Below are 27,307 nucleotides of genomic sequence, written 5' to 3'. Positions count from 1 at the left end.
TTTTGGAATTCTCATTAAATTTCCTATTCAACAACCTAAAAAAACACTACAAAATTTAGTACCGTCAGAGAGAAAAACGGTGTGAAAATTTGATCTGCCAGAAACCCAGTTTGAAAGTACAGTAAAAGACAAAATCACCTGTAAATCCTACTTGGAGTAAGAAAATTACCGTTTTAAGCACATTTTTGGAATTCTCATTAAATTTCCTATTCAATACCCTGAAAAAAACATTACAAAATTTAGTACAGTCAGAGAGAAAAACGGTGTCAAAATTTGACCTGCCAGAAACCCAGTTTGAAAGTACAGTAAAAGACAAAATCACCTGTAAATCCTACTTGGAGTAAGAAAATTACCGTTTTAAGCACATTTTTGGAATTCTCATTAAATTTCCTATTCAATAATATAGTACAGTCAGAGAGAAAAACTTTTTACAACTTTTTGAATGTAAATATCTCGGTAACATAACTGGCTAGAGAGGCCAGTTTGGGCTCATTCTATTGCACAAAAATAAAGTGTTTTTAGGGCAAATGTGTTGCACCGTTAAATCAGCGCAAATCCCCATTGACAGTAATACGATCGCACGCTAACTAGACTAAATCCGTGTCGGGTCGTTTAATGCGATTCCCAATTATCGCGAATGTCCCGTAAACTATTGTAAAAACTTTCCGCTCGTCTGGATAGACCACATTCGGACACGTTCCAATTACCCGGATAAGATCAGCGTTCGACTATAAAGTGCCCCAAAATATGTACGTACAACATAAACAATCTGCCGGAATTAAATATGTCAATCTCGGGGTAATTGGGCGATCAAAAAATAAATTACGGTATTCGCCTGCGAGGCGAAACGTAAACGTAAAGGAAAATTGAACTAATATTCATCCGGGGACTGGTTTAAAATTCAAATTGCACTAAAGGCGTAGTGGAACATGTGCATTTTACTATCCGAACCAAAGAAGTCTAGGCGGTTCAATATGGCGTCTTGATCGGTTAAGGGGACATCTTTTAAAACTCTCAAACAATTCAGCTAAAAAGGGGGAAGTGGATTAGCGACTAAAGCTTTTAAAATGCCTTTTCTTTAATACAAATCTGAAGTGAAGTCCCCCTTTAGTCTGGATAAAGCAAACAGGATCTAGCACTCTTCGCCCTCATCACTCTAAATAAAGTCAATAACAAAATGGCGACAGTTACAGCAAAACGGACACCAGATTCGTGTTCTCCATGCCAAAATTAGTTAAAAATGACACGTCTAAATCCAATATGGCGACGGTCAGTGTACCGGGTGACCCAATAAGAAAAATATATGAATATGAAATATTGAGAAAATAAGATATGGTCGAGGAACAGTCCTATTGGGTCACCCGGTAGTAGCCCAAGGAAACCTTTCATTTGAAGAAAATGTCAATTTTTCCAATTTGATTATTTGAAACATTTCCTAGACATATCATATGATCGTGGGTAGCTAATGAACTGTTGTTGAGGCTTTATGGTGCAAACAGAGCGTCCGTGACATCACGATTACGTAATCTGACAGAGCTTCAACGGGAGCACCTGTCAGATTACGTCATTGTGACGTCACATTTGCTACCGCTCTGTTTGCTCCCTAAAGGGCCAAAACGAAGGCAGTAAAAGTTTTCTATTATAATTGTTTTTTAATACTATTTTCTTTCATCTTACCCTTAATTTCAGTTGATTTTTGTTTTTGATTATTAAAAATCAAAATTTGAGACTGAGGTTTGGAACTAAGAATTCTTGACTATAACACCATCAGAGGACCTGGAGTATTTGGAAAAAAGGTTCTCTCTCACCTAATATTATTGTATTACATCTGTTTCATCCTGACTCCTGATGATGGCGTCGCTGTTGAGTTGTGCCGTTTGGACGGTAGAGGGCGTCAAATTTTTACGGACATTTTGCTAAATCTCTCGAAAACGGTTTGAGTGAGCGGTGTGAAATTTTTACTATGTAATACCCCTTAAAGAGACGCTTTTTTTATTAAATATAACATTTTTCTGTACAACTCGTACCGGTTGACCTTAAAAAATAAAAAAAAAACAGATTTTTTGACGTTTTTTATTTTTTGTAATTTTTCTGAAAAATGTTTGAATTTTGAAAATCATTTTCAACTGTCTTTATTAGTTTAGGATAATGTGAGGTAAAGGGTCATTTGTCAAAATATCATTTTTTTATGGGTGGCATATCTTGGAAATTGCCAAAAATGACATAATTTCAAGGTCGGTGACAAAACGGCGGCAGTTACAGCAAAACGGACACCGGATTCGTGTTCTTCATGCCAAAATTAGTAAAAATGGCCACCATTGAAAATGAAAAAAAAAATCAGAAAGTATTACCCTTGAAATTTCTTGACAATTCTAGTTTTTTACTTTTTCAAGGTCAAACGGTGCATGATACCAAAAAAGTGTATTGAAGGTAAAAGTTACATATCATCGAGGTGCATGTGCGGTAAAAATTTCAGACCTTTAACCTGAAACGTTCCTGAGATATTGAGCAAAAAACGAGAGTCAACTTTGACGCCCTCTAGCGGCTAAACGGGACAACTTCGCAGTGCCCGCTCAACGTCACGTGATAGCCCCGTTCATTAGCTGTCAAGCGAGTTATGGACGATTTTCTGGAAAAGTGCGCCAAAATTTCGCTCAAATTGCGAATTTCTGCTTTTGAGTAGGGTGGTCAAAGTAAGGCTGCTAGAGCAAAAACAATTGAATATCGATACATTTTACATCAAGTAGGCCTAGAATTTGAGGTAGATTCCAAAAATCTAATAAAAAATTGGTCATCCCATTTGATAAATTTAAAATTTGCTCACATTTGGGACACCCTGTATACTAATGGATTATCTAGGAATGAAGTAGACGCAAATATCTACAAGATTCATATTTGGTAATTTTTTGATAAAATGAAAATTAAACAAGTACAATGAATCACCCTGTATACTACTACATAGTATTGTCAATAACTCGGTTATTTTGACAGTTACAGGGTGGTTTAATATACCAATTTGTAGCCTTTGAAATTGTCTTTTGACCACCCTGTATAGTGTTTTTTTCCTAAAACGTCGGATAACTGAGTTATTTCTTGTTGAAACTGAGTTGTTTGCTGTAAAGTTTGAATTTGACAGTTTTTACTTTGACAGCCCATAACTACGTTATTTTGACAGGGTGGTTTAATATACCAATTTGTAGCCCTTGAAATTCTCTTTTGACCACCTTGTACAGTTTAGCCAGAAATGCCATAATTTCAACTTTCAGTTTTTGTCGGAAGTATTAGGAAAATCGAATTTTTTTAAACGGTATTTGGTTTAAATTGAACAACTTTGCCCGAATTTAGACTTTCCGAGATCCCAAATGGTTCGAATTTGAACTACCCTGTATATTATTGCGCATCCAGATTCGATTAACTAAATTTAAATTTTGTATACATGCATACGTATGGATTAATTTGTAAAAGGCGTACCTACGGGTTATCCAATTATTCAAGTAATTAAAAATGCACGTCACATGAATATAAATCCGGGAAATTTTCAAACTGCAACCGCATAATAAAACCAACAATTTTAATTGAATATAAAATTGCACCGGACCAATTTACATACGCCCGTTTACTCTATATTTTTTTTTCTAGTTGCTGCAGCGCCCTCTATCGAGGCATGTCCGCAAGACAGCAAACTGGTGGACGATAATTGCGTCTGCAATCTGGACACTTGCACTAAACCACCGTGCCTGTCAAATTTGACGTTAGCTTTTAATGGCAGTAGCGAAGCTGGATCCTGCTGTCCTAGGTACTCTTGTGAAGGTACTAAGTTTTTTTTAAGTTTTTTTTTTACTAAAGTTTACCTAAACTTGCTTAACTGGTAGGTTGTAAAGATGACGCTCTGCTAGAAGGAAAATGTCCGTGTGCTCCAGGTGCCACCATAAACGAGAAAGGGGTGTGCGAATGCGTGGACAAACAACGCCACCTGGTGGACGGTAAATGCGTGTGCAACCCACAACAGTGTAAACTACCCGAATTTTGCGATAACAAATCCGTTCCTACCACCGTCCAGGATGGTTGCTGTACCACTACCACGTGAGTATGCTTGTCCGAAACAATTTCACTGACAACTCACCCATCCACCACACAGATGTGTGGCATGCCCTCCAGACAGTGAACCAACCCACTTGGAAACGGAAGAACTGGAAGACCACTGCGTGTGCCTGCCCTGCATCAACGATTGTGGCTACAATCAAAAAGTGGTGGTGATCAAGAACGGTACAGGACTACCAGGACACTGTTGTGACCTTTACGAATGTCAATTGGTGGCAGAAGAAAAGAACAGCGGAGAAACTGATTGTTTTGTGGGGGATATCATTTACGAAAACGGTTCCAGATGGTCTACTGACGACAAGCAGTACTGCACCTGCAAGAATGGACTGTCACTGTGCGAACCAAAAATTGATGAGGTTTGATAATCGTACGGTGGGAAGGGTTTAGTTTGCATTAGGGATGTTTCAGCAACCCTTCCAAAACTGCATAGACGAAGCGGTGATATACAAGCATAATGAAACCTGGAGAAAGGACCACAATTGTACGTTTTGCACGTGTTGGAACGGGGAACCCAAGTGCATTACCCATTATTGTGATGTGAAAGAAAGCCAGGTTAAAGACAATCTAACTGCTTCTTGTGTTAGAAACGAGAAATTCTTCAAACATGGAGAAAGCTGGATTGGTGAGGACAAGTGCTCTCAGTGCAAGTGCCTTAATGGTAAGTTTGCACACTTTATTAGTTAAAAAAAATGCACATCAGTACCAAATTCCAGGCGAAATCAGTTGTGATCCATGCGAGGAAAACAGACTTCCGAAACTAGGTGAGTGCCAGCCGCTGATCACCTGCAACAAGCAGTGCTCTAACGGCTTTAAACTAAATAGAAAAGGTTGCGAGATCTGTAAATGTAATAATCCATCAAAAGTCATCACGGATCTGCTCGAGAAATATAACATCACATACGTCAAATTGATTAAGATATTAGACGATTACAATCGGAGTAGAACGAGTAGTGTGAGCAGTACCGTTGCTCCTACTGTCATCACTGACACGACTCCTATGCAAATTGTAGTTTTAATAAGGCGTAACCATGATGAGGGTACAGCCAGGCCCGAAACCATGATCACCACCACGTTTCTTCCAGAGGAAGGTAAGTGTGTGTTTTGTGGCTCACCAGATTGTCAAGTTCTCTATAAAGAATGATTAGAGGTGCTTCTGTTTATTAGTAATAGTATTTAGCTAGTTTGCCAGGATGATGAAAGTTGACGAAGAAATGGGGCCCAACCACCAAAAGAAGAAGGTTTTGCGAACCATCAGACTTAGAAAAGGAGCTTAAACATCTGGAAAGGATTTTCGGATGGAACGGATAGACAGTAGACAACAATTGCCCAAAAAAAAAACATCCAACTACGTAGTTTAAAATTCAAATACGGATACCAGATTCGTGTTCTCCATGCCAAAATTAGTTAAAAATGACACGTCTAAATCCAATATGGCGACGGTCAGTGTACCGGGTGACTCAATACGAAAAATATATGAATATGAAATGGAGGAACAGTCTTATTGGGTCAGCCCAAGGAAACCCTTCATTTGAAGCAAATGTCAATTTTTCCAATTATTAGAAACATTCCCTAGACATATCATATGATCACTGTTGTTGAGGCTTTATGGTGCAAACAGAGCGTACGTGACATCACGATTACGTAAACTGACAGAGCTTCAACGGGAGCAACTGTCAGATTACGTCATCGTGACGTCACATATGCTACCGCTCTGTTTGCTCCCTAAAGGGCCCAAACGAAGGCAGTAAAAGTTTTTTATTATTATTGTTTTTTAATACTATTTTCTTTCATCTTACCCTTAATTTTAGTTTTTGATTATTAAAAATCAAAATTTGAGACTGAGTTTTGGAACTAAGAATTCTTGACCTCTCTCTCATCTTGATGATGGCGTCGCTGTTGAGTAGTGCCGTTTGGACGCTAGAGGGCGTCAAATTTTTACGGACATTTTGCTAAATTTCTCCAAAACGGTTTGAGTGAGCGGTGTGAAATTTTTACATATAATGCCCCTTAAAGAGACGCTTTTTTTATTAAATATAACATTTTTCTGTACAACTCACCGGTTGACCTTAAAAAATAAAAAAACAGATTTTTTGACGTTTTTTATTTTATTTTTTTAAAATTTCGGAGTAATTTTTCTGAAAAATGTTTGAATTTTAAAAATCATTTTTAACTGTCGTTATTAGTTTAGGATAAAGTGAGGTTAAGTGTCATTTGTCAAAATGTCATTTTTTTTTATGGGTGGCATATCTTGAAAACTGCCAAAAATGCCATAATTTCAAGGTCGGTGACAAAACGGCGGCAGTTACAGCAAAACGGACACCGGATTCGTGTTCTTCATGCCAAAATTAGTAAAAATAGCCACCATTCTCATTCAAATTCTCTTTTGGCCAAAAATGTCATAATTTCAACTTTCAGTTTTTTTCGGACATCTTCGAAAGTATTAGGAAAATCGAAATTTTTTCAACGGTATTTGGTTTAAATTAAACAACTTTGCCCGAATTTAGACCCAAATGGTTCGAATTTGAATTACCCTGTATATTGTTGCGCATCCAGATTCGATTAACTAAATTTAAATTTTGTATACATGCATGCATCGCAACGTATGGATTAATTTGTAAGAGGCGTACCAAATCCAACTACGTAGACAACAAACGGGGGGATGTTGAAGAGAAAGTTGGTTAGACTTGCTTACCATACATACACTAAGTCACGGATAGGATTGGAAGGATTTTAGAGAAGTCAAGACGGTTTTTACACCAACCACGACAACGGTTTTTAGTCACTTTCTGTATGGTTTTCCTGGTTTAACCAAACTCGTGATTTTTCTTTTAAATTTTCAGTACGATCCTTGTTTATACGTTCAATTTACCCGCACAAATACACAATTTTCAAAAATTATTGGAAGATTTAGGACAGTTGTGGACCCTTCTGACTACTTTTAGGGGTTTTCACAGGAATTTGCAGAAATTTGACAATTTCCAAAAATTCCTGGAAAGTTTAAGACACTTGTAGAAATCTCTGACAACTTCTTGGAAGAGAAGAAAATTCTTGGAAGGTTTAGGACACTTGTGGTTCCTTCTGACTATTTTTCAGGAGTTTTCACAAGAATTTAGAAAAATATCTGGAAATTTTAGGACACTTTGTATCTTTGATACTTTTTAAGAGTTTTCACATCTTCGGTGACGTACAGCATAACACTCCAGCAAGGTGTGGTGGGGGTGTTTCTGGTTCTTCTCCGCAAAACCTGCAGGTACTGTCCTCTTCTAGGCCTAAGTGTCCTCTGAGTCGACAATGGCCCGTTAGAAAGCCTTGAGACTAATTTTGCTGAGGTTAATCAGATCTTTGGCCTGCCTCAGTCCTGGAAGTCTTTGCTCTCAGTTCTTCTTCAGCTTTATTAAGTACTTCCTGGACATATGCTTTTCCAAGGCTGCAGAATGGTTCTCCAGAGTGTCTGCTTGTTCGTTACCCTCTACTCCGACGTGCCCCGGAACCCAGAGGAGGATTCCTTCCTAGATCATTGAGCTTTCCAGAGAATTGATGTTAGATGAGCTCAACGCTTTGATGACTGGTATTTCCTGTCGAGGTTGAACTGAGTGAAATTCCGCTTGAAAAATGCTAGAGTATTTGGTGCGAGGCCCGTAGACACCTTCTCCAGTCCCCTCGGTAGTTTTAGATCCATCCGTATACCATATTATGGTATTTTTTCCCAAAGTTTGAATGGATTCTCTGCTCCAATCTCTCTTGGTGCTCAGTTCCGTTCGAAATTGTTTTTCGAAACTAAACTTCCTGATGATTTCGTCGGTTGTGTGCTCTCCTTTTAAATCCGGCTTTATCCAACTTGAGATGTCCTCCCCAAGCAGTTCTTCTCACCATGAGGTCGAGAATTACCTCTAGTGCTGCCGTGGGGGGTCGGTCTCATTGCTCCCATGAAACATGCAAGTTTTCCTTGTTGTGGCAAGTTCGGTGGCAATCATAGTCTCACTATCATGGTATACATCCATCTGATTTCTGAATTTCAGTATTTTTTAACGTAAAAACAAAGCACCTCTGTCATCCTCTTTTAATAGTTTTGCGGTGATGGACTGTGCTTTGATTGTACTAAAACTTTCCCAAAACCACTTTGACGCCTAGATAAGCATTAATTTGTTTTCTGTTTCAGACTCTCCCTGCTGGATTATTGTTACGATAGTGGCCGTGGCCATTTTGCTGCTCGTGGCCCTTGCGGCGCTGCTCTATTCCTACAAGAACAAACGAAAGTACAACGTGAGCGAGTCGAGAGGCAACTACCACTCAGTATTCAACAACACAGACAACAATAATATCACTAAAAAGAACGCGATTGGCTTCGATAACGAGTGATAGAATTACCTTTATCAGTGTTGTTTAATGAAAATGTTTTGTGATACGACAACCCTCTGTATGATGCCGAAACGGCAATAAGCGGGGTTTTTTGTTTTTTTTTTTTTTGGGTTGCCGGGATGAGTGTTTTGAGTGATATTTAGTTTTGATAAGAGTAAGTAAACCGTTTAAATTTGCAAAAATTTTACATGACATTTTTGGACTTTTACGATCTCAAAAACGATTAAATTCATGGAAACTTTTGTTACTATTTTTTTTTTAATTTAAACAATTATTATCGAAGAATTGTTCCTATGTAATAAGTATTGTACGTTAAATTATTTTCGTTATTAAGTTTTAGGTTATGTAAATCCGGGTGGGAGTATACGATTTTTTTTTTAAATTTTGAGTATATTATTTATATTTATATTTTTTTATTTGGTACCATCTCGGAACTCAGTATTTTTCAAGTGTAAACTACTATAAAATGTTATTATTATAGTCCTGTTAAATTTGTAGGCTCTAGAAATTTATTATTATAAATGTAAGTAGGTAAAACAGTTACTAAATAGTGTAGGTAGTAGTGTTTGCCCCTTTTACTAAAATGAATAGTTCTATATGTACCGTAACAATGTGTATACAGGTTGGTCCAGTTTTAAATGTCAATAATTCACCAATTAAAAAATAAGTTGACATTCATTATGTCATTTTCCTGAAAAGTGCTTCCTAAGGAAAATACAGTCCTTCAAATTTCTGTTTAAAAAATCGTTTTTTTTTTTGTCATAACTGTCAGACCGTTGGAGCAATATTGATCAAATTTGGAACAAACACTTTATTACACGTTATTACGGTGAAAGACCCAAAACTAACCCAACCCAACTAAAAAATTGTCTTGGAAATGGAAAATTCACTTAAGAAGTTTAAAAAATATTATTGTAGCCAGTTTTTATAGTTTCCAGACAAACTAAAAGACTTTAGTTTTGAAAATTGAATTAGAAAAGATAAAAGCTTAAAAATTGTGTTTATAACCAGTTTTCATGCAAATCGAGAGACTTTAATACTAAAAATTGACTTGTAGACATAAAAACTACTTTTTCAAGAATTTGTTACTACAAATTCATACATTTAAACCTTAAAAATTGACTTGAACCCCAAAATGTGACTGAACTAATGAAAAGTGACATCAGAAGCTTAAAATTTGCATTTGAAGTAAGTTTTCATAATTTGAAGACAAATTTCAATATTTTAGTCTTGAAAATAGTCTTAGATGCAGGACATTAACATTAGATTCATGAAAATTGTCTTGAAAACGAACTTTTCGTGCTTTCGACTTTGCTTTTCATTTTCTTCGAATTCTGGACTATTTTTAGTGCTTCAAAACTGCTTTCAGCTTGGAAAATCGAGTTTCAAGACTATCTTCACCAAGTTATTGACATAGCAAACTTAAAAAACAATTTTTACATTTTTCATAGACTTAAAATAGCATTCCAAGCTTTGTTACTATTAAATTGACTTCTAGACACCTCAGTGCTAAAAATTCGTGTATTTCTTAATAAACTAGACTGTTTTTAGTGTTTTAAGGCTGTTTTCAGTGCCTCAAATCGAGTTTCAAGACTATCTTAACAAAGTTTTTGACTTATCAGGCCTAAAAGCCAGTTTGTCCACTGAACATAGTCTTGAAAATGTTATTTCAAGCTTCTTCACTATTAAATTGACTTCTACACTCATAGGTGCAATAAATTGTAGCATCTCTAAGAAATTCAGACTGTTTTTAGTGCTTTTTAAGACTGAAAAATCAAGTTTAAGACTATTTCTAAAAGTCAAGTTTCTTAAGTAATAAAAGTAAAAAATTTTGGTACCAAATGCTACAATAATAGTCTTGAGAACTAATTTTTAGAAATAAAATTGTTCGAAAATTTAATTTACTTCTAGACTTGTTGTCCAGTCCAGAAAATTGAGTTGTACACCAATTAAACTCTTGAAAATATACTTTTGGACTCTCTTTAGTCCTAGTAAAGTCAGTTCTAGCATTAAAAGTCAACTTTTATATTATTTTTAGTAGTAAAAAATGAGTTTCATGTACAATACAATCTTTATCTTGATTTCCGGACTTTTTTTAGTTCTTGAATGCCAGTTTCAGACACTCAACCAGGATGGCAGTCTGAGAAAGCGAATCATAAGACCATTCCTAGTAGTAAAAAAGTTTTTAGACTATTCAGTACAAATTTGGACTTTCACAAGTCTTGAATGTTCAGTTTTAAACTATAAAACGATTTTTTAAATGGAAATTTGGAGGACTGTGTTTTCCTTAGGAAACGTTTTTCAGAAAAATGACATAATGCAAGTCAACTTATTTTTTGATTAGCTGTCAAATGGTGAATTATTGACACTTAAAACTGGACCACCCTGTATAGTACTTTTCCACTACACACCAACACTTTCTCTTATACAATAGTACAGGAAAGTGTGTGGTGCTTCTATGCTTTACTAAGTCCTGTGCGAATAACTGGCAGTTTAAATTATACACTTAAAATAGTTATAATTTAAGTTCTTATTGTAAATATTATATTACGCGTTGAATTTACCTAGACCATTATTAAAATTATGCCTTACGACTATTTTGTTTTATTATACTTTTGTCGTGCAGAATGGGAGATAACCTTTAAACCAACAAACTTCAGTGTCACTAAGACAATTTCAAACAAAATGGCTTCCGTGTATTACCTCATTGACGATGCACTCCACGTGGCTAGTGACCTAGTGGACCAATACACGTAAGAACCACTTTCTCCTAACCAGGGGGCCTATTCTTGAAGGCGGGGAACGGAACTCTCAAATGAAGTGACAAAAGAAGCTGACAATGGGGGGCTACAGGTCTTTTCCCTGATAGTTCCCTTCCCTCGTTCCAAGAATACGCACTCAGGGCGTGTAACAGAGTGCACATTCCTAGACGACAAGATCAAAACTCGCAAGAGCTCCACCGTGCTGCCACTATCATACAAACGACTTATCGCAAACACGCTGCAAGAAGCGTGCACCAGAAGCGTGTACAAGCCGTGGTCACCCTACAAAAATACATCAGAGGATGGCTGGTGCGTTACCACTTACCCGACCACATGGCGGAGTGTTACGACCAAATCTGCCAGGAAACTTACCATCGAGCTGCTCTAGTCATTCAAGCCACCTGGAGAGGATTTCAGGTATAATATGCTTGTCAAATATGGACAATACTGCAGTAGGGCTTTAGGTCCGAAAGGACCTAAAGGAAATTCTGGAGAAACAACGTCAAAATAAGGAAAAACAACAACATGCTGGATCAGACGTGGAAGGAGGCTCTCCGGGTAGTACAACACCGAAAGAACCTGAGGCCGACCAGACCCTTAAAAGGTTCATTTTGGAGATAATGTTTGACAGACATCATTTAGTCAGCACTAAGACTACAAAAGGAGTTTTAACGGTTAACAGGTTAATTATGGTGTAACTAGTTTTAAAAAAAAACTTAACTCACATCCTTAGGCAGTTAAAAAACATGGAAGAAATCTTAAAAAGTTTACCATGGAAAGCCTACATGACCAACCTGAAACACTTATATTCCAAATATCAGAAGAATTCAAAACAACCCTACATATTTGAAGATGGGAAAATGAGGAAGTGGGAAGACCTAACCAGATTAAGAGATAAACGCCTTAAGGACTTTGAGGCTGTAAGGAAAGATTCTAGGAAACCGTGTTGGTTGTTCAAAATCAATCTTTTTTCAAATCATTTTGACTGTTTGGTTAATGCAGATTTAGACTTACATCCAAACTGGATGAGCCGCATTATCAACGGGAGTTAAGTCTGGAAGGTGCGTACGTTAAACGACAAGTAAACATCACCAGGACTGAGGATAAATCGTTGAATGTGGCGGAGAAGGACTTTGTGCTGGCTGTAAAGGAAGTCGTGAAGGAAAGCAACATTCCTGCCTGTTATTGGGACTGGTTGAGTCAGGATTGTTTGGAGCATTTTTTACGGTGAACAAGAAAAACAGTGTCAAAAATCCATTTCGTATGTATTTAGCCAGATAATAATAAATAACTCTTATGTACAACAGCTTTACTAAACTCGGCACAGCCCACTTTTACTAACTTTATGGTTAGAAGCAAGTTTATCAACATCCTGGAAAATTTACACTCAGTGGTTATTGAAAAACTGGCCCTTAATGGAATATTATGTCACATATTTTTTGAAACAACTTAACCTAACCCTAGCACGTACTTGGGAACTTGCATCGTCAGCCTGGGTATTGACATGATGACAGACACTCTGAAATTGTTTTTTCCAATAAGGATTGACTTGAAGTGTATGATGAAGTAACACAGAGGAGCGGTTATTTTGACAGATTATCCGCCACCAAAGTAAATTTGCCTTGGAATATTTTTAGGAGGAAAAACACATATTGAGACCAACTACCACAATACACCCACTTGCAACCATTTTAAAAAATGACTGATAAATGTAGTTAAGAGTTAAAAACTTACCATAAAGCACACCACCAAGTCCAGCAACCGATTTCCTACACCAGACTATAAAACAAACGAAATGTTTTAAAGAAAATATGTACAACAGTTTTTTCTCCAGAATTGTTAAAGCGCGACCTAATTTCAAGGTTATAAGGTGAGACTTACGAAACTGAGATGGTATTGTAGAACCAGTCCTTCCAGGTGGTTGAAGACGAGTCGATCCTCGACTCAATTGACTCGCACAGATTTTTACGATCGTGCGATCTGCCCGAGTGCAAATCGCACAAAATCTTCTTTTTACAGTCGATGTCGCAAGATGGCCGCACCGGACTTGCTTTAAAATAGTACCTGAAGAGACATTTTATTGAGTTTGAACTGAATTAGATTTAAACGACTCTCACTTATAGAATAACTCAAACAATTTAGGATCACTGGACATTCTGGACACTAAATCGTCCCAATCGCGAGGACGTAAAGCGTCCATCCCGAAGGACTGACGCGCGCTGTACAATTGAAACCAAATTGGGTACCCGTACAGGTTGGCTTCCCTTAAATTCATTGTCCACGTTTCATGGTCCACTACAGCCTAAATTATGTTGTTTAGTAGTTGGTTATAGCTCTCTACAGGGTGGTCCAGTTTTGAATGTCAATAATTTATACCATTCGATAGACCCTTATTACCTTAATATTATACAATCCATAATAAGGTCGACAGAATCCTGCGGTCTAGGGCTCTAGCAGCTATACTGGCTTTACACCAGCACAATCATGTCATCTGTCATCCAAACACAGGCATGTCTTTTAATCACGTCCGCTTAGAGAGCCTCCTCAACTTATCTCCCCTTCAGCTCCTGCTGAAGAGAGAGGCAAGGATTCGAGGGCTACTTGCGGAAATTCTAAATTGCGAGTCCATTGCTATGCCCTCCGATGTTTTGCCGGGCACGGCTGCCACCGATTTCTGCTACAGGACCCTCGGAACGGGCTGTAGACATACTCCGAGCAGATATCTGCTGGTTTACGGACGGCTCAAAGTCCTCAAAAGGGACTGGAGCCGGGGCTTTCTGTGCCAAGGCGGGGGTCTGTCTGACTGAGGGACTGGGACAAACACCGACGGTCCTGCAGGTTGAACTCTACGCCCCCGACATCTGCTCTAGGGAGATCTTCCGACTTCGCAGGGAATGCCAAAGCCGACGAACTGGCTTTTGGGAGCTTCTAGACTGTTTTGAAAGCTTTGGGAATGTTCTAAACGGTTCTGCAAGGTTTGATAGTGCTCTATTGAAGCATATGGAAGCTTTCAGAGTGTTTTGAAAGCTTCTAGGCTGTTTCAAGAGTATTTGAAAGCTTCTAAGCTCTTTTGACTACTTTAGAAGCATTTAGTAGGATTATTGGAAGCTTTCCAAAGGTTTATGATTGCTTTAGAAACATTATGGAGATTCTATAGTGTTTGGAAAATGTTTTTAGATCACTTTAGGAGCATTTAAAAGGGGTTGAACTGTTTGAAAGCATCTCGAAGCCTCTGGACTGCTTTAGAATGATTTTGAAGCTTCTAGACAGTTCTGAGGGCCTATTCTTGAAAGCAGGGAACGGAATTCTTAAGAGAAGTGTTGATAGAATGTGACAGAAGAAGCTGATAATGGCGGGTTCCTGTCACATTCTACAGGCCTTCCTCTTGATAATTCCCTTCCCTCGTTTCAAGAATACTCACCCTGGAAGGTTTTGAAATCTTTTAAAGTGCTCTATTAAAGCATCTAGGCTATTTTAAGAGCATTTGGAAGCTTTCCAAAGGTTATTATGATTGCTTTAGAAGCATTTTGGAGATTCTATAGTGTTTGGAAAATGTTTTTAGACCACTTTAGGAGCACTTAAAAGGAGTTGGACCGTTTGCAAGCATCTTGAAGCCTCTGGAGTACTTTAGAATGATTTGGAAGCTTCTAGACTGTTTTGAAAGCTTTGGGAATCTTCCAGACGGTTCTCGAAGACTTTGAAAGCTTTTAGAAGCGTATGGAAGGTGCCTTTTGGAAGCTTTTAAGTTCCAAGAGCAATTGGAAACTTCCAGACCGTTCTGGAGGTTTTTAAAGCTACTCTATACGGTTCAAAAAGTTTTGGGAGCTTCTAGACTGTTTTGAAAGCTTTGGGAATGTTCTAAACGGTTCTGGAAGGTTTTAGAGTGCTCTATTGAAGCATATGGAAGCTTTTAGAGTGTTTTGAAGTCTTTTGGAAGCTTCTAGGCTGTTTTGAAGGATTTTTGGAAGCTTATAGACTGCTCTAGAAGCATATAGTAGCTTTCAGAGCGTTTTGTAGTATTTTGGAAACTTCTAAGCTGTTTTAAGAGCCTTTAAAAGTTTCTATACCGTTCCGGAGAATTCTTGCAAGCTTATAGATTGTTCTGAACACTTGCAGGTTGTTTCAAGACCATTTGTAAGGTTCTAGACTGTTTTGAAAGGCTTTTGACTGCTTAAGAAGCATTTTAGATCAAAATTTTACAGGAGATACATCTTTTGCTTAAATTGAAGAAGAAAATTTAAAAACTGTAATTTTTGGGAAAATCCAGTCACCGTAGAAAATAGTGGGAAAATGAACACCATCTCCCAGTATCTACGCCACTTAACAAGTTTGACGGACGTCATTTGAATGACATAATGAGCATTTCATAAGTATTTGTTCAAAAATGCTAAATTTTGGAGTAGTGTACCTTCTAAAATGATTTTTTGCTGGACTATTGACATTTAAAACTGGACCAACCGGTATAGAAAATCTCTACATACCCTGGTGGTTTTGTCGTGATCCCCGTCAACGTAGTAGATCCGATAACCGGGATTTAGGTCGTAGTAGGGCGAAACCGAAGGGCCCACATAAGCCACGCTAACAGGTCTGGCTGTAGTGCACAGAAAAATACGTCACAACCCACGTCATAAATCCGACTCAAAATAGAGACTTACTCAGTTCAGTATGATCGTAAAACACCTCAAACTCATCGAAATGAGTATGACCGAAAAACTGGGCTATTATCGTAGACTCGTAGCGACTGATGATGGCGTAGTAGTTGCGTGACCATACTTTCAAACAGTCTGAATGGCCCGGTGGAATGTGACCTTAAATTAAACAATTATGTTTATACAGGGTGGTCCAGTTTTAAATGTCAATAATTCACCAATCCATAGCCAAATAAAAAATAAGTTGACATGCATTATGTAATTTTCCTGAAAAATGATTCCTAAAGAAAATACAGTCCTTCAAATTTCTGTTTAAAAAATCGGTTTTTTGTCATAACTGTCAAACCGTTGGAACAATTTTGGTCAAATTTGGAACACTCATTATGAATGACGTTTGCCAAAATTCTCCAGTAGCCTAGATACAGGAAGATGGTTTTAATGTTTTTGCCTTCTACGTCTCTAGATATTTTTCAAAAATTACGTGTTTTTTTTAATTTCATTGTTTACGATGAAAAAGAAATTATCTCTTATAAAATTCTGATTTGAAACTTCTTTTACGATATAATTCAATTATTACTTTCAAAGACCCAAAACTAACCCAACCCAACTTAAAAATTGTCTTGGAAACAGAAAATTCACTTAAGAAGCTTAAAAAATTTAATTGTAGCTAGTTTTCATAGTTTCCAGACAAACTGAAAGACTTTAGTTTTGAAAATTGACTGAGAAAAGATAAAAATTGATTTCAGAAGCTTAAAAATTGTGTTTGTAACCAGTTTTCATGCAAATTGAGAGACTTTAATATTGAAAATTGATTTGTATTTGTAGACATAAAAAACTACTTTTTCTAGAATTTTTTACTACAAATTCTTACATTTAAACCTTAAAAAGTGACTATGAACTAATGAAAAGTAATATCAGAAGCTTAAAATTTGCATTTGAAGTAAATTTTAATTTTTAAGACAAATTTCAATATTTTAGTTTTGAAAATAGTCTTAGATAGAGGACATTGACATTAGATTCATGAATATTGTCTTGAAAACTAACTTTTCTTGCTTTTTACTTTGCTTTTAATTTTCTCAGAATTCTGGACTATTTTTAGTGTTTCAAAACTGCTTTCAGCTTGGAAAATCGAGTTTCAAGACTATCTTTACCAAGTTATTGACACAGCAAACTTATAAACAATTTTCACATTCTTCATTCTCTTAAAATGGCATTCCAAGCTTTGTCACTATTAAATTGACTTCTAGACACCTCAGTGCTAAACATTTTTTTACTTATCAGGTCTAAAAGCCAGTTTGTCCACTGACCATAGTCTTGAAAATGTTATTTCAAGCTTCTTCAGTATTAAATTGACTTCTACACTCATCATAGGTGCAATAAATTGTAGCATCTCTAAGAAATTCAGACTGTTTTTAGTGCTTTTAAAGACTGAAAAATCGAGTTAGACTATTTCCAAAAGTCAAGTTTCTTCAGTAATAAAAGTAAAAAAATTTGGTATCAAATGCTACGATAATAGTCTTGAGAACTAATTTTTAGAAATAAAATAGTCCGAAAATTTAATTTACTTCTAGACTTGTTCCAGTCCAGAAAACTGAGTTGTACTCCAATTGAAGTCCTGAAAATAGACTTTTGGACTCTCTTTAGTCCTAGTAAAGTCAGTTCTAGCTTTAAAAGTCAACTTTTAGATTATCTTTAGAAGTAAAAAATGAGTTTCATGCATAATACAATCTTTGTCTTGATTTCTGGACTGTTTTTAGTTCTTGAAATCCAGTTTCAGACACTCAACCAGGATGGCAGTTTGAGAAAACAAATTATAAGACTATTACTAGTAGTAAATAGCAAGTTTTTAGACTATTCGGTACAAATTTGGACTCTCACAAGTCTTGAATGTTCAGTTTTAAACTATAAAACGATTTTTTAAATTGAAATTTGAAGGACTGTAGGTTCCTTAGGAAACGTTTTTCAGAAAAATTACATAATGCAAGTCAACTTATTTTTTGATTGGCTATCGAATGGTGAATTATTGACACTTAAAACTGGACCACTCTGTAAACTGTTGCATAACACCAAAAGTCGTCTCCGCAGTAAATTAGGTCTTTTAAACCAAAAAAGAGACCACTTTGGGTCATGTCTACTTCAACTCCACTTAGTGAAAATGCACTAACTGCTTCACTCTTGAATTACGTGTATTATTTTCAACCAGTTGGTAACAAAAAGCTTACCTATAACGTGGACTTTTTCGCCATTAAATTCAGCCGATTGCAGCTCATAGATAAACCACTGCAACTCAGTGGCGGGGTCAGTACTGTTCAACAACAACCACCTGCAACTCTCTTCAATAAACAATTGGAAAACCCTTCCCTGTAGCACTCACCAGTTTTTATTATTGCAATAATTCATGTTCAAACTGATTAGTCTGAATCCGGGCCTGACTAAAACCGAATAAAACGCCCCCCTCCTCACCGTGTTACTTACAGAACTGGGCAACCATTTGCGCCACTGCACGTCCAGTTCGTCGTACAACCAAGCGATCGAACTTTCTGGAGTGTTTACGAACGGTGGGGGAAAACTGTTTAACCCCCGTTTTTAATAAGTCCTGACGGGTTCAAGGGAAACTCACCTGTTAACTGGGGCCGCCTCGTGATTACCTAAAGCCGGAAAAATTGGAATCCCCGGGAACATCATTGACATTTGTTTGACAGTTTCTTTCAGGATTTTAACGTTTTCGTCTCGGGTTTGGTTCCAGATGTCGTGGGGTGGTAAATCCCCCGTCCAGACGATATAATCGATGTCCTTAAAGTTGGTTCACTAAATGGACAAAAAAATTTAATATATTAATACTTACAGGGTGAGTGTCTTGGATGTGTTGCAACATATTGTCGACGGTGATTTTAGGAGTGTCGCATTTCCGATAATCACCCCACCTGGAAACGGTCAAATTATGAAATGACGGGGGTGACAGAAGGACGGGACGACATACTTTCCGGCCGCAGATTCTTTAGTAAGGGCGTGGCCATTGGTCAGACGACAACAAAGTGGTTCAGAACAGTCCGCGTTTGCTCCCTCCATATAGTACGGATCGTAGTGGGTGTCCGATAGATGGAGTACTTTGAAAGTGGGCGCGGTTGCCTACAAGGCAAGTTCAACCAAAAAAACTTATAAAGTCGATTTTCGAGAAACAAGAGATATATTAAACTTATTTGACAAAAAAAAAATAATTTAAATTTGAACATGAAGGAAAATGTCAATTTGGCATGTCACTTGGGTAATGTTTGATGAAATTGAGGTATACTTTTTTGACAAGTGTCACTAAAAAACGAAATAAAAAGTTTAGGTCCCTATTTGAAAAATTGATGATCTAAAAAACGAAACGTCGGAGCTGAAAACTAAAGCTGTTTTCTTGAAGAGCATAAAAAGGTGCCTCCAGAAGGTGCTATTGATTTTACAAAATAATCGCTAAAAAAAAATAAAATAGAAATTTGACTTTTTCAGTTTTGGTCGGATATCTCCGGAAGTAATGAGGATTTTTTAATTATTTTTTTACCAAATTATTTAGCGTTGTTACGTTGGGAAAACCAATCGATCGATCATTTCGGGGCTATTTCCAATCCCAAATCCAGTTAATGTGTGTAAATGCAACTAATTCAACGTCAAAAAACTCATTTACAATGATTGCTTTCCAATGGATGACTCTTAAAATCAAAATTTGTGTGATTATACACGGCAAACAAGGATAGTTGAATATTTAAAAGTGTCAATCACAAAGTACATGTTGATTTACACAACTATTGCACTTGTGGACTATTCAAACATCTTATCTGAAAAAAAAACGTTTATAGTAAATTTCGAACGCAGTCATGGTGGAAATCGCCTTTTAGACCAATCAGCGCTTCGCTATTTGACGTATCACCTTGCAACTGCGTTCCAGCCTTTTATTTATTCAATAGAGAGTTCTGCGTTATAATTTTTACGGTAATCAAAAATATCTTCTGATGATGATTGTTTTCAATAGTAACTTTGCCTCCATTTAACTAAAGCTCTATCAACTATAGTTTCTGAGATAGCAATGCTAATGCATCGAATTTGTAACACCCTGTATACAGAAAACACTTACCTCAGGTATTGGAGGTTCCACTACTGTCGGTTTAGGGACGGGAGGAAAAATCACCTCCCATTCGTGGTAGGGATTGTACACGTCACCGCAAGCGTCACCAATCACAAAGCTGCAAATCTCGTCAGGCCCTGAGAATTACAAGTTTCAATGTCATTCTTTATGCACGCGGTATAATTATACCAGCTGCATGATTCAGTTGACTAAACAAGGAAGTATGGTGGTATTATGCATACCACCATACAGGGTGATTCACGCTGATGGTATATTAGAAGTATCTACAGAACGACTCAATATTTTTCGCTGAAATTTGAGTTCAAACTCCCCCGGTTTTGCCAGATTAGTAGGAAAGAACACCAACTTTTAATTTTCAGACGGAACACCCCCTTCAAACATAAATAAGAACAGCTTTCTTGCCAGATCTGAAATAAGTAGTGTTTTGCGCTTTATGACAGTTATTTTGATAGATGGCACGTGACTGTCTTAGTAAATCGTGTTCCAGGATCAAGTATCTACTGTCATTAACGTCAAAACTTGCCCAAAAGTTGTAAGAAGCATGGATGGGAATAGCTTTCATGCAACCATCTAAATATGGAGACTTTTGTAGTTTATGTCAATTGTGTTATTATTGTCACATATCAAGTGACACTTTAAGTGAATAATGTTCTAAGATAACATGCCAACTGTCATTAACGTCAAAACTGTCAAACTAGCCCAAAACCTGTCAGAAACATGAATAAAAAACTGTTTTCTTGCAACAATCGAAATATGGAGAGTTTTGTAGTTCATGACAGTTATTTTGACAGTTTTCAAGTGACACTTTAAGTAAATAATGTTCTAAGATAACGTGCCAACTGGCATTAACGTCAAAACTGTCAAACTAGCCCAAAACCTGTCAGAAAGATGAATAAAAAACTGTTTTCTTGCAACAATCGAAATATGGAGAGTTTTGTAGTTCATGACAGTTATTTTGACAGTTTTCAAGTGACACTTTAAGTAAATAATGTTCTAGGACAACATGCAACTGGCATTAACGTCAAAACTGTCAAACTAGCCCAAAACCTGTCAGAAACATGAATAAGAACTGGTTTCTTGCAACAATCGAAATATGGAGTGTTTTCTGCGTTTTATGAGAGTTATTTTGACAGTTGTCACGTCAATAGTGTTCTAAGATCACGAGCCAACTGTAATTAACGTCAAAACTGTCAAATTGGATAAGCACAGCTTAGATTAACTATTATATGTGTCAGATGTCTTGAAAAAAATTTTACAAGTGCCAGAAAATGTTTAAAATTTGGAAAACGTCTCAAGTACCTATTTTAACTGCCAGAGGCCTCTAAAAGCTTTAAAAATCCTTTACGGATATTTAAAAACTGACAGATGGTCCTAGCAACGTCGTAGAAATGTGAAAAATCTTGAAAACTTTTCAAGAATCTGTTAAAGTAGTCAACAATGATTTTCATGCCTCTAAAAGCCTGAAAAACTAGAGTCGTTCTCTAGATACTTCTAATTTATACCATCAGCGTGAATCACCCTGTATATTAAGCTGAAAACAATAAACAGTTTTGACTCACCAATGTTTACTTTAGCCAGAACGTAAATCACTTCTCCAGCAAACAGTTCCGTAATCCCTTCACACACTCTGGGGGATTGAATTTTCAAATTGACGCAAAACTGATAAATCGTTTTTTTGATTTCCTTTTCGGATTTTCCAGTTTTCGTGTAGTGCTGCAACAATCCAGCACCTAACACAGACACTTATTAGTGTATCATTCAGTTTTTTTAAATCAAACATCACCTGCTCTGCAAGCCGTGCAGGACACTTTGGACATGACCGAATTTTCAATTTCAAAGGCCACTTGCTTCAAATTGAGGAGTTTAAGAGCCTTGTCCACCAGAGGCGGAAGGGAGGATTTGTCCTGATCTAGACCCCACATCAATCTGCCCTAAAAAATTATTCAAGTCATACACAATAATTTAATATACACAAAAATGTTAGTAGGGTTGCAAAAAGGAATACCTACTTACAGTACTGCTCTGCGCCAACGGTGGTAATGTATGGTTCCTTATAAGGGAGGACAACAGAGGCACTTTACTCTGTTCCACCCTGTAGTTCCAATCATCCCTAAACTCTTCCACGTTAGTGGTCAAAACATAACCGTCATTGTTTTTGTAAGTATCGATTTGGTAACCCACAGGTGAGGCCCAAATGATCGGGAAGAAGAAGGTTAATAAGAGAAAAATGATTTTCTTCCACATGGTCTGAAACAAAGACGACAAATGAATATTCGCTGCACGGTACGACCTTCCTTTAATTAGATCCGTACTGGAAATGGTTCGTTATGTTAATTGTTCAGTTTTGTGGCTTTTTTCTGGGTTAGCCAATCATTATCAATTAATTAATTCAGTGTACGTGTGATTACAACTTTTTTGTTTTTAAAGCAAAAATCTACACTGCACTTAATACTTTACTAGTAAAAGATTTTATTGGCCGATCTGACAATTTGCTAGACTGTGATTGGTGAACAAAATCATACGAGACTTTATTATCTCACTCATTTATGTCCAATTTGTTCTAATTGACCAACATAAATACAAGCTGATTTCAGATTGATAACTTTAATTGATGTATTTATAAACAAATATTGAGATTTGGGGTGATCCCAGTTAATTATAACAAAGTTAAGACGCAATGCCCCTGAATGCTGTAAAATCTGACTTGGGGACCTCCAAAACTCTTTACAGGTACACAAAATGACCAAAAATGGTATTCGTGACTTGTAAACCAACTTGTCAAGCAAAAGAATGCAACAAGAAACGAAAGTGCACCTGGACAAGGCTAAATAAGAAATTCACGGTCAAATCATAAATTGACCGTTTTCTCTTTTTTCACGTGATTTGAGAGGTGAGTAAACTGCTTTTTTCTATGACGAGCCACCACTGATTTGCGGTTACATAAACGTACCTATAAACTTTTAAGTTCAATTCTAATAATAAAATCCACTTCCTTGTTGAGTTAAAGTGTTAGTGGAACGCTAATAATTAAATATTCAGCCTACTCGAGACAATGGAACTAAATACAGTTGACATAACGGTATACTGTGGACGCTGATGATGCCCTTATAATTGACGTACGAAACGCACGCTTTCTCACTTTATTGAACCGCGAGAAAGTAAAATTACATACAAGTTACTTTCTTCAAGTGGGTGGGTTACATTCTGAGGTGTTGTTGCATTTATCCTGAAAATGGTGTTGCAGATTAGATTAGGTGCCGATAATTTGCACCCTCATGCTAATTGATACAAATTAATTTAAGCTCCAGGTAGTGTAAAACGGTATTGAATTTGAACTTTTAAAATAACGGTCACTTTTAGGTCGAGTTTTATCAACGTCTTGTTAAGTTTAGCTAAACGTTTCCATGGTAACCAAAACTATACTTTCTCCAGCTAATTTAACTGTAAATAAAGTCTACTTACCGCAACACGTCAATTTGGCAAACTAATCCAATAATTTCAGGGTTTCGGTTAAAAGTTGAGGTCACTGATATGCATTTAGGGTCGGTTTAACGCAACCGGTGGTTATCCTGGAGTTATCCGGGCACGGGAAGGTTCATTTCACTGTGCGAACGTTGGTACATCAACCGCTCCGTTTGGCCGGTGTTGGTCGACTGGGTCTGCGAAGACAGTGGCGGTGTGACCCAGATTTCCATCTGGGTCACCCATCGGCAACTAAAACAGGCAAATTTCACCAGAAATATTTCAAATGATTTTTCACTTATAATACACACTATTCTGCTTTTATAATTAATTGGTAAAGGAAAAATATGGCAACACTGCCGACCACCAAAAATTGACTTAAGTAAATTTAAAAATAGCAAGTAAAAACTTGGTAGTAACACTAGAAACGTTTAATACTCACATAAAGGCGCAAATTTGATTTTGTGGATACTTTGAAAGACTAAAGACTTGGCATCGTTGTAACCCAGTATACCTTCTGTCATGGTATGGTCACGTGACTTTAAAATAGCCACTTTAAACCCATTTGGTTCATTAATGTAATTCAAGCTAACTTTAATTAGTTATAAACACAGAAAACTTACAATGTTAGTAATAATATGCGTAACAGCTGAATCATACAACAACTTTGCTCGTCAATCTCCCGCCTACCTCTAGCACCATAGTTTTTTTGCTAAAACACTACCGTAACCGGAAAACGTAAGCGTAGACTACAAGGAACGTTTTCCACTACTTTAGAGCATAAAACAAAGTTTTTTTTACCGCAAATATATTGAAAACACCCTAGAAAGCTGAAAATTACTTGTAAACAACGCCATGTTGGTCTCTAAACTGACAGACTGTCTCTCGACCAATCAGAGAGAGGCATAAGCGTCAACTGAAACCATGACCTACTGAACATGACTGGATAGGCTATGGATGTACACAAAATTGTATGGTTTACTTCATCATGTAAAACAAATTAGTGTTCAGCCTCATTAACTTGATCAAAATGACTTGATAAGCATTTTTATGGGTTTTTAATGTTCTTCAGCAAACAGAACAAAAAAAATTTAATTCCTCACAAAGTGCGGTTGCAAAATGATGCTAGAGGCAGTAATTCTCCTTATTATCACTAGTAACCACGTCCTAACTCAATGTAAGTATCAATTTTTACTTTGTTGTTAATAATTCAACCCTTAACATACAGCAGATAGTACAGAAAGTGAAGAATCAATAACAACAGTAGCAGAGTTTGATGAAGAATCAACTGAAGAAACAACACCCATAAACGAATTAATCACGACTTTACCACCTGAAACTGCTATCAATGAAGAACAAAATGTGTGTAAAGAAAATGAAGTTTATGATTGTCTGCCTTTATGCCCACCTAGATGCAGTTTGTTATCAAGAATAGTGTGCCGAAAATTGCATGAATCAATTAGGAAGTGCAGGAAAGGTTGTACCTGTAAACCAGGCTTTAAATTGGATAGATTGACGGAAAAATGCGTAAAACACTGTCCTTAAAAGGTTTCATTATATTTAATTAAAAAAAAATCATCAAACATCATTTTCATATTGTAACTTTTTACAGGCTATTAACTCCTCCTTTAAGTTGAAAATCTCCTCCAGCAATTTCCTAGTGTTTTCCTCTGCTCCTTGTACTGTATATTTGTAAAGCATTTCATTGTGTCTATGATTGCGCAACAACTCTAAAGCTACCTCATTCCTGGTGCTTTGTTTCGCTAAAATTGATTTTGTACTAAAAAATTATCAAACAACAGGAGAAATCAACTAACCAATAGTCTTTCCACACAACTCTTTTAGCCGTTCAACTTCAGTTTCCAACTTGGAAATTTTATGTTCCAGCTGGTTTTCTTTACCAGCACAAATTTGCTTAACTTTCTGCAACTCTTCTTTGTGAGTCTTGTTTTGCTTGTTTAGTAATCTAACCTCATTGGTGAGAAAGGTTTTGCTGTTTTTCAAGGACAGACAACTCTCTTTAAGTTGCTCAAGGCTACGTTTGTAATCTGAGATTTTAAGCTAAAATGTTGGTTTTCATTGGTTGGAAAAAATTACAAACAAATTCTTACATGTAGTTCCTTATATTTATGGTCTTCAGCCACTGGAGCTGAATTAACAGTATTGCGGTGTTTCTGCACCAAGTCTCTAGTAGTTTGCACCACTTCTTCCAGTATCTCAGGTAGGGTTTTGTCCAAATTGATGCATGGCAGTCCCAAAGAGTCGAATTCCTTAAAGTAATACTCAATTACACTCTGAACTACAGCTTTAACAAAGGGCTCACTTTAGATAAAACTGCCAAATTGTCATGAACTGTTAAAGGAATTTTGGGGCATTTCCTGTTACTTTTCGGTGTGTACTTGCACTCAATTTCGTTCAGTTCCTTGGAAATTTCATCCAAATTTGGTAGAGGAGTGCTTGCGGCCATTTTAAACGCTTGGAAATTGATAAAAGAATGCACAGGCACAGATTCACTTTCACAGCACAAACACTACAATCAGTTTGTTGTTAATTGAGGTTAGGTTAGGTTCGCTTTAAGCAACTATAAGCGTAAGTGCAGTTTGAAGTAAAGAATCTCTCATTGCAATTTATTGCTAGTAACAAATTTAAAACACATTAAACCAATCTCAATGCAAATCAATAAAGCAACATTATATTCAAAAAACTTGCTTAAATTAAATAAACTCTATTAGCGCTTAATTACAGCTTACAGCAACGTAAAACACAACCTCACTTTTTCATTTGACAGTACTGACGTAAAAGTGACACGGGTACGTTCGCCCGACGTCAGCGGCTTAGAGGTTAAGTAAGCGATCCTATTTAGTTTGTTATGACTGCTTGCTTAGCTTCTAAGCTGCTGACGTCGGGTGAACGTACATATTGTCTCCTCGCTCTTGATCACACGTGATAGAAAGAGATAGGACAAACTTGTGACATTGACAATAAAAATCGGTCCAAATTTTGTTTTTCTCTCATATCTTGGACTTTAAATTTAGGGTCTAATCCAATTTGAACTGGAACTTTAAAAATTTACCACAAATTGAGTTTTTATGTTTAGACTTAGGCCATGGATGTAAAGTTAGGCAACCAGCTATGTTGATATAACAGAGAAAAAAACCACATTCAAGTAAGTTCAAGTTGTCGTAATTCGATTTTTTTATTAAACTAAAAAAATTAAAATTACAAAAACAAAACAAACAAATAAATATCCATTAACTGTCCCAAATCGTTGGTAAAATGCCGTTTACAACACGTAGTTATTGTATAGAATAGGTCAATAAGCACAATAGAAATGGATGTTAAAAGTAATAATAATAGAGGACTTATCAAATAAACTGTTTACAATGGAAGGTGTGTCAAAAATGACATTTATACGTCAATCTCTTGTCAAATTCAATTTACAATGACAATATCAGATTTTATCCTAAAAGTTATTAATAAACGTGTAACAGAGGAGAGAAGGAGATAAATCCGACGTTGCCAGCTCCTCCTCCCAAAAAATACTTTCGAGGAGTTTAAGACACAGACGGCAATATCGCATCACAGTTCTCTTATCACAGGTCCCCGTCCATGCGCATAAACTCTACATCACATTAATTAATATAAAAATTCTTAAGTATCAATAATTTTTATACAATAATATAGAAATTGCATTTTTTTATTATAGTATAAGGCACTAAATACAACAAACTATTTACAGTTTTAGCCGTGTTGCCACACTGTCTCTACAAACCCTGTAAACCGTCTAAACACTTAAACTTTTACGTATCGTCTTCACCGTTCAATTTGGTTGTCCCCGCGTTACATAT

General features: G+C 36.6%; 5 protein-coding genes across 12 annotated transcripts in view; 3 read left to right on the top strand and 2 right to left on the bottom strand.

The window, feature by feature from the left end:
• LOC145737062 (cysteine-rich motor neuron 1 protein-like) overlaps positions 1–11,054 on the top strand; it is a 101,171-nt gene extending 90,117 nt beyond the window's left edge. The window contains exons 2-7 of one of the 2 annotated variants that reach the window (XM_081991656.1): positions 3,640–3,810; positions 3,873–4,083; positions 4,139–4,457; positions 4,510–4,759; positions 4,815–4,862; positions 8,261–11,054. In XM_081991656.1, the coding sequence (XP_081847782.1) occupies positions 3,640–3,810; positions 3,873–4,083; positions 4,139–4,457; positions 4,510–4,759; positions 4,815–4,862; positions 8,261–8,460 (1,199 nt within the window). In that variant the 3' untranslated portion in view covers positions 8,461–11,054. Of the gene's footprint in view, positions 1–3,639; positions 3,811–3,872; positions 4,084–4,138; positions 4,458–4,509; positions 4,760–4,814; positions 5,190–8,260 lie in introns of both variants that reach the window. The other variant, XM_081991655.1, reaches the window with a different exon arrangement.
• Positions 9,592–12,528, top strand: LOC145737069 (uncharacterized). Its single transcript, XM_081991670.1, has 6 exons — positions 9,592–9,648; positions 11,087–11,213; positions 11,390–11,639; positions 11,687–11,904; positions 11,956–12,165; positions 12,225–12,528. The coding sequence occupies exons 2-6, from the start codon at positions 11,146–11,148 to the stop codon at positions 12,451–12,453; spliced, it is 975 nt and encodes a 324-aa protein (XP_081847796.1). The 5' UTR covers positions 9,592–9,648; positions 11,087–11,145; the 3' UTR covers positions 12,454–12,528.
• On the bottom strand, positions 12,469–24,234 carry LOC145737059 (sphingomyelin phosphodiesterase). 7 transcript variants are annotated; one of them, XM_081991646.1, is made up of 17 exons: positions 24,083–24,233; positions 23,902–24,012; positions 23,460–23,711; positions 22,011–22,244; positions 21,781–21,928; positions 21,557–21,727; positions 19,986–20,113; positions 18,852–19,000; positions 18,717–18,795; positions 18,492–18,664; positions 18,246–18,440; positions 18,094–18,194; positions 15,878–16,030; positions 15,704–15,813; positions 13,340–13,524; positions 13,104–13,286; positions 12,469–12,741 (listed from the first exon to the last, which is right to left on the bottom strand). In XM_081991646.1, the coding sequence occupies exons 4-17, from the start codon at positions 22,239–22,241 to the stop codon at positions 12,672–12,674; spliced, it is 2,076 nt and encodes a 691-aa protein (XP_081847772.1). In that variant the 5' UTR covers positions 22,242–22,244; positions 23,460–23,711; positions 23,902–24,012; positions 24,083–24,233; the 3' UTR covers positions 12,469–12,671. The 7 variants fall into 7 exon arrangements, with proteins under 7 accessions (XP_081847772.1, XP_081847775.1, XP_081847771.1 ...); XM_081991649.1 differs by adding an exon at positions 12,957–13,001 and having other exon boundaries at positions 23,460–24,012; positions 24,083–24,232; XM_081991645.1 differs by having other exon boundaries at positions 23,460–24,012.
• A 67-nt stretch (positions 24,235–24,301) lies between these two features.
• LOC145737076 (uncharacterized) lies at positions 24,302–25,046 on the top strand. Its single transcript, XM_081991679.1, has 2 exons — positions 24,302–24,636; positions 24,688–25,046. The coding sequence occupies exons 1-2, from the start codon at positions 24,579–24,581 to the stop codon at positions 25,002–25,004; spliced, it is 375 nt and encodes a 124-aa protein (XP_081847805.1). The 5' UTR covers positions 24,302–24,578; the 3' UTR covers positions 25,005–25,046.
• On the bottom strand, positions 25,001–26,203 carry LOC145737071 (uncharacterized). The gene is made up of 4 exons (XM_081991672.1): positions 25,783–26,203; positions 25,571–25,729; positions 25,277–25,520; positions 25,001–25,222 (listed from the first exon to the last, which is right to left on the bottom strand). Exons 1-4 carry the CDS (start codon positions 25,924–25,926, stop codon positions 25,038–25,040), a joined length of 732 nt encoding a protein of 243 aa, XP_081847798.1. The 5' UTR covers positions 25,927–26,203; the 3' UTR covers positions 25,001–25,037.
• Between the last annotated feature and the right edge of the window lie 1,104 nt (positions 26,204–27,307).

The sequence above is a fragment of the Ips typographus genome, linkage group LG13, assembly GCF_016097725.1.
Source record: "Ips typographus isolate SLU linkage group LG13, UJ_Ityp_2.0, whole genome shotgun sequence".
NCBI classification, from domain to species: domain Eukaryota; kingdom Metazoa; phylum Arthropoda; class Insecta; order Coleoptera; family Curculionidae; genus Ips; species Ips typographus.
Note: the sequence above shows the minus strand (reverse complement) of the source record. Positions and strands in the feature narration are given on the sequence as shown.

Bases quoted from the DNA above. Each gene is read 5' to 3' on its own strand.
- LOC145737069 (XM_081991670.1), top strand. From the start codon at position 11,146: ATGGCTTCCGTGTATTACCTCATTGACGATGCACTCCACGTGGCTAGT. The intron at 11,640-11,686 runs GTATAATATGCT...GTAGGGCTTTAG, and splicing joins CCACCTGGAGAGGATTTCAG to GTCCGAAAGGACCTAAAGGA. The intron at 12,166-12,224 runs GTGTTGGTTGTT...TGGTTAATGCAG, and splicing joins AGGAAAGATTCTAGGAAACC to ATTTAGACTTACATCCAAAC.
- LOC145737059 (XM_081991645.1), bottom strand. From the start codon at position 22,241: ATGTGGAAGAAAATCATTTTTCTCTTATTAACCTTCTTCTTCCCGATC. The intron at 21,728-21,780 runs GTGATGTTTGAT...TGTCTGTGTTAG, and splicing joins CTGCACGGCTTGCAGAGCAG to GTGCTGGATTGTTGCAGCAC. The intron at 18,796-18,851 runs GTATGTCGTCCC...GACCGTTTCCAG, and splicing joins AAAGAATCTGCGGCCGGAAA to GTGGGGTGATTATCGGAAAT.
- LOC145737076 (XM_081991679.1), top strand. From the start codon at position 24,579: ATGATGCTAGAGGCAGTAATTCTCCTTATTATCACTAGTAACCACGTC. The intron at 24,637-24,687 runs GTAAGTATCAAT...CTTAACATACAG, and splicing joins TAACCACGTCCTAACTCAAT to CAGATAGTACAGAAAGTGAA.
- LOC145737071 (XM_081991672.1), bottom strand. From the start codon at position 25,926: ATGGCCGCAAGCACTCCTCTACCAAATTTGGATGAAATTTCCAAGGAA. The intron at 25,730-25,782 runs GTGAGCCCTTTG...TATTACTTTAAG, and splicing joins ATTTGGCAGTTTTATCTAAA to GAATTCGACTCTTTGGGACT. The intron at 25,223-25,276 runs GTTAGTTGATTT...AATCAATTTTAG, and splicing joins GTTGTGTGGAAAGACTATTG to CGAAACAAAGCACCAGGAAT.